Raw genomic sequence first — 6,198 nt, 5'->3', positions numbered from 1 at the left:
AGAGAGAGAGAGAGAGAGAGAGAGAGAGAGATAGATAGAGGGGGAGGGGGAAGGTTAGGGAAAAACTTCGAAAAAATGAAAAACTGATGAACACTTTGCACTTGTGCATACCGGTAATTGAAGTTGTTTCTTGGTTTGTATGCACGTATGTATATTATGCACATGTGCATACCAGAGAAAACTTAAAATTATCGGTATGTATATGTACATACGTCTTAATGAATGATTATTAGAGTGTTCCTCAATTTTCATTTTTTTTTTGTTTTCCCCAAAACCTGAACATATATATGTATATAACATGTAAATTACCTTCCAGCCCTTAGGAATTGAATAACCATTATACATGAAATCAGTAATGGCTTCTCTGAAAGCACCTTGCAAAGGTGGAGCTAATCTAAGAACTTCACATGCAACATTCCAAGAGTACTTCATCTTTGATACATCCTCCCACTTCAACAACTCTCCTGATGCTTTAGATTTTGCAATTTCCATTTGTTCTGCATGCAATTACAAAATTATAAAGAAATTAATTATCAAAATCTATTCACTCTAAGTTATTTAGGATTCATTAGTTTGTTATTGATCTTTAATTATGCTTATTAATAATTAATTACCATCATTAATCCGTCTTAATTAGCTAGGTCCAATCTCTGGTTCTAATTCCTTCTAATCATTTGATTCATTTCCTCTAACATATCCTTAATTTTGTCTATAATTTTTCAGAATATTTAATATAGAAATATGCTAATTTTTTTTCTAATTAAGAAACAATTTGGTTGGTGAAACACCACTCATACATATATAATATATATTCACAAAAATATTATCAAGCAATCAAGTCCTGTAATTTTATATGCGTTAATTTGTAGATTAAAATTTTGCATTCGTTTTACGTCAAATTTTGCTGTTCTATACAAAGTTAATAAGGCTTTTGATACTAATTTATAATCATCAACAATTTGTGCATGTTAATGCTGGTAGTTACTCCATAAAGTTTAATATGAATCGTAGATGTGTTGATATATATATATATATATATATATATATATATTCTTGCATGTATTTCTTTTAGTACCTTTATAGACTCCCTCGTAAATCTCCGGCAACTCAGCCAGATACTTCACAATGAATGCACACGCAGAGCTTGCAGTGTCATGGCCACCAATCAACAATCCGAGGATCTTGTCGGCGATATCAGATTCTTCCATGAATTTGCCATCTTCATCTCTAAAGTAAAGCATGTGTGACAATATATCTTGTGTAGCTGAAGCTTTCCCTTCCGCCAGATCTGTCTTTCTTTGCTTTATGATTGCAACGAGTTCTTTTCTAATGAAATTGGCTGCATTAATTCCTCTCCTGAACGGTGTTCCGGGGAGGTCTATGGGGATCGAGAGAAGCCCTAGAGCAATGCTCTCAAATGGGTTAGATAAATACTTGACTCGTTCTGGTTCGTCAATACTAACAAAGATCTTGCATGCAAGCCCGAAAGTGAAGTTCTTGGTGAGCTCATATGTCACAATCTGGTCCTTGCCTTCCCATCCGTTTTCAAAGTGTTTCTGTGTCACCATGTCCATAATTGGAACATATCGGTGTAGGGCTTCAGGCTTGAAGAAATTTGGAAGCATCTTTCTCATCTTGATGGCTTCTACCTTGGATTTTAGTTTGGAAGTAGGGAAGATCTTGTCGACGTTTGAAGGCCACCATGCTTGGACAAGTTTGTTCTCATTGGAGAACAAAAACTTGTTACCAGCAGACCCACAAAACACCGCAGCATCCTCTAGCATGAGAGAGGTCCTGAAGACATGAGGTGAGAACTTAATCATGCGGTCGAAGATGAACTTTTCAGGGTGGCCCTTCCACCCGGTGGCAAGAAACTCTATACTTTCTCCGATCACAGGCCACCCTGTTTGGCCAGGTGGAAGTTTACCTTCTACAGCCGGTTTAGACTTGTAGAACACCAAATGAAGTGAGAATGAGACGAGAACAAGAAGGAGAGAGAGGAGAGAAGCATAAAAGACATCCATTATTGATTGGTTATTAAACTCTATCGTTTGATGAGTTAAATTTGAGTGATTTCTGATAGAAAACTAAAGCATTATATATAGAGAAAAAGTTATGCATAAGCACGTTTGAACCAATAAATTAGTTATGCATGAAGCACGTTTGAACCAATAAATTAAGGATACCAAAGAGGTGAGAAAATAGATGAAAATACCAAACATTATCATCGCGCTTCATTGGTTTTATCTTGGGTTCCAAAGATCAAAAATTTCTCAAGGTTCCGGTTTTAAATCCGAGGAATAAAAATCCCTTATGACCATGAAGGTTCAAATGCAGTAACTCTGGACAGTCGGCAAAACAGATGGTCGTCCTGAGATTAGTCGACTCAAATAACGGTTTGAATATCAGGTTAATAATAATAAAAAAAAAGATGAAAATATCATAGACAAATGATTGTATGTTTGAACTTAATTTGCATGGAGAGAGATCTAGAGAAGACAAAATGCTGAATATGTACTAATACTCTCAAAAGCAAAAGGAAAATTGAATAAAATAGTAGTTTATATATTTTACCTTGATAAAATGAGCACTTTTCAACCTTTTCCAAAAAATAACCAATCAAATTGCCTTTGGTGGCGATTTTGATCTTTTTTTATCTTCTAGTGAAGACAACTTCTGATACAACGATTTGACACATTGGAGACAATTTTGACTGGTTTGGGATGATTTAAAAAAAATGAGTTTATGGTCTCTAAAATTGAAAAAAATGAGCTTTTGTTCTTTAAAATGCTCAAGAGATTGCTGTCTTGTTCTATGAAAAAAAATCATGTAGAAAACTCTGAGTATAGAGAATTCATTTAAAACTTGATATTGGGAAATAGAAATGATTATTTTAAACAATTCGACCAATAAGATTGACTTATTATTTTTTATAATTTTTTTAAACAGTATATTGGAATGATAAATCAGAGGATATTATAAAATATAATTTATGTTAAAATCTCTAAAATAGAGCATTTTTTAAAGAAAAATGTAATTTTCCTTAAAAAATTATGTTTTAATTCCTTATTTTAAAAAGATTATAGAAAAACTGTTTGAAAAATATTTCCATACGACAAATCTAAAATTTAGTTGCCAAATCCAAAATTTGAAGGAGAGTACCAGAACCATCAATGTAATTTCACTCCAAATAAAATAAAAAACGAAAATAAGATTTTTAGCAAAAGATGAAAACTAAAATTAAGACTATATAATGTGTGGAGCTTGAAGTGTCACATTAATAGTCGTAATAGTTAGGTTTGGTGCAGACCATATTTATTGTAGGTTTGTATTACAAAAAGTAGCTGTTATATACAAGAATCCAATCTAATTAAATTCTCATTTTCTTCAATTCACCCCATACCGGTCAAAATCACCCCCAATGTGTGAAATCGTTCCGTCAAAAGTTGTTTTCACTAGAAGACAAAAAAAAAGATCAAAATCGCCCAAGAGGAGTGATTTGGGCATGTCTGGGGTGATTTGGACAAAATCAAGTATAATATCTTACTATTATCTCCGAAATCAGATACATGTGAGATCCCTCCATACCTTCTGGTCACAAATCTCCCCTATTTGGTAAAAATCGCCCGCCAAGGGCGATTTGATTAGTTATTTTTTTGAAAAAGGTCTTAAAAATGATCATTTTGTTAACGTACGGTATAAACTTGTCATTTTGGTCAATTTCCCAAAGCAAAATCCAAAACATATTTGACTTTTATAATTTTTTAAAATAATAAATCAAAAAACAAAATCTTTAAGAAGATTTATATTTAATTTTACCATATTTTCTATTTTAAAGCTTTGACATCAATAATATTATTAAAATATTTCAATATACTTTTTAGAAAGACTTTATATAAATTAGCAATAATCCAATCTATTGATAGAAATGAATAAGAATTAATTTCTCTCTTCATACCATTAAATTTTAGAGAACTTTTTAAACTTCAATTTACTTTTAGTTTTCTCAATTTTAGAAACCTATATAGAGAATCTGCTAGAGTAAAATGGATAACAATAGCTTCATTTTGTCTATTTTAAAGAATATGTTGAAGATGCTCTGATAAGTTAGATGCACAATATGATAATTGGGTTAAAGGTTATTAAAGTTTAGAGTTGATTTTAATTAATGACAGAAAGTTGAAGGATTATTTTGAAAATATGCTTAAAATATTTAAAATCCATCACCGCCTCATATTTTAAAAATGCATATATGTGTTTATATGTGCCATGATATTTTCTTTTGTTTTGGGACTAATTTAAAAAGAGAAAAAGAAGGTGTGTGTATTTTACTCAGGTACGAGAAAACAGAAGCAGAAACCGAAGGGAGGAAGATGACTCCGACTATTTGCTCTTAACTGTCGTTGCTATTGAGTTATTATCTTCATCTACTGTGTCATTTCAAGATGAATTTTATTTTTATAAACATCATTTGATATGTTTTTGGTGAAGAAACCGTATGGTTTCATACATGAGTTTGAAAATGTTTATATGTTATTTTTAGCATAATTTTATGTTTTGATATGTAATTAGCAATTGGTTAGAGTCAGTGGCGGATCCAGGATTTTAGTTTAGTGGGGGCACCTTTAAGGTAGCTTAAACGCCTACAAAGTCGTCCAATGTGTTTTTAGCCTAATTCCACCATTCCAAGAGATTTTTGAAGTTTTTTTGGATTATTTCGAGGGATTTTTTAAGGTTTTCTTTATCAATTTCAAGAGACTTTTTCAATTTTTTGGTTGATTTCGAGATACTTTCTTTAGTTGGTGGGGGCCTTAACAAAAAATTATTGAAGAAAACCATAATAAAAAGTAAAAAGATAACTTTTAACTTTAAAAAAATTCTTTTTCTTTTAATGGGGGCCCTTCCCCCCACCTTTTATACTTTAAGTCCGCCCCTAGTTAGAGTAAGGGTGGCATAATCAAAATAGACGTATACTGGGATAAGGGTGACAAAACCTTCTGTATGTTAAAAGTGAGACTTTGATTACATGAGAACTGTTATCGCATATTCATGATGCGATCAGTGTGGTCATCGCATCATTATGATGAAATGAGATTATTTTATTACATGACTATGATACAAGGAATAAGGTTATTGCATCAATGAGATGCGAGAACAATATTTTTATCGCATTTTTTTATTAACCTGGATATCCAACCCGCTATGCGATCCGACTAATCCTAGGGCGACTACCTGTTTTGCAAATAGCCCGAAGTCACTGAATTTGAACCTCTGTGGCCACAAGGGATTTTTATTCCTCCTTGGATTTGAACCTGGGACCTCCAGGTACTTTTGACCTATGGAGTCAAGCTCAAACCAGTCAAGCACCACCCTTGTGGTTCGTATCCTTGTGATGTAAGGAGATTGAGTTATCACATTCCTATGATGCAAAAAGTTGGAGTTATCGCATCATTGAGATGTGACAAACTATGTAATCGCATCAATGTGATGCGAGAAAAAATTATATCACATCTATATAATGCGACAAGTTGATATGGTGCGATATATAAAGTTGTGATCACATTAATGAGATGCGACAAGTTGGTATTTTTATGTTTAAATTTGATGACTTTGATATTTTCATGGGATTAAAGCAATAAGAAGAAGGTTGCCTAATCTTTATGATACGATAAAAAAATTTGTTTTGATAAAACACTGTTTTATTGTAATTTATGCAAATATGAGATTTATAAGAGTGTTTTGGTGATTTTCACCCTGTAATAACAATCAAAACTGACTTCTTACTAGACCTCATGAAATAACCCTCATTTTATTTTTTTTAATGACATTACATGTCGGGCACAATCGAAGGATAAAGGAAAGGGGGAAATGTGAAGATGTCATGATTGCTTTACATATGTGGATTTTATGAAGATGTTATTACTCATACTTGAAATCTTGTTATATTTACTAGTCTTGTATTGGATATATATGAAAAAAAATTGTAGCTACTTTCAAGTGTAAGCATTTTATATATATTTGGAACCAATGTGGAAATATTTGATTTACATGTTATATGTAATAYGTGTTATATGCAAATGTAAAATGAGGTGTTATAATCAACTAATCATGTTTGGTAAAAAACTAATTGATAAATTAGTAGAAAAATATAAAATGACAAAAAGTACATGTTATATAATTTAATAAATTTTAACATTT

At 31.9% G+C, this 6,198-nt stretch overlaps 1 protein-coding gene across 1 annotated transcript in view; it reads right to left on the bottom strand.

Moving 5' to 3' along the window:
* The window catches only part of LOC112505866 (beta-amyrin 28-oxidase-like), a 2,630-nt gene extending 606 nt beyond the window's left edge, over positions 1 to 2,024 (bottom strand). The window contains exons 1-2 of the mRNA XM_025109912.1: positions 1,076 to 2,024; positions 310 to 497 (exon numbers count right to left, since the gene is read on the bottom strand). Coding sequence (XP_024965680.1) covers positions 310 to 497; positions 1,076 to 2,024 — 1,137 coding nt within the window. The remainder of the gene's footprint in view (positions 1 to 309; positions 498 to 1,075) is intronic.
* Positions 2,025 to 6,198: the final 4,174 nt, after the last annotated feature.

The sequence above is a fragment of the Cynara cardunculus genome (genome assembly GCF_001531365.2).
Source record: "Cynara cardunculus var. scolymus isolate 2C chromosome LG 2, CcrdV1, whole genome shotgun sequence".
NCBI lineage: Eukaryota > Viridiplantae > Streptophyta > Magnoliopsida > Asterales > Asteraceae > Cynara > Cynara cardunculus.
Note: the sequence above shows the minus strand (reverse complement) of the source record. Positions and strands in the feature narration are given on the sequence as shown.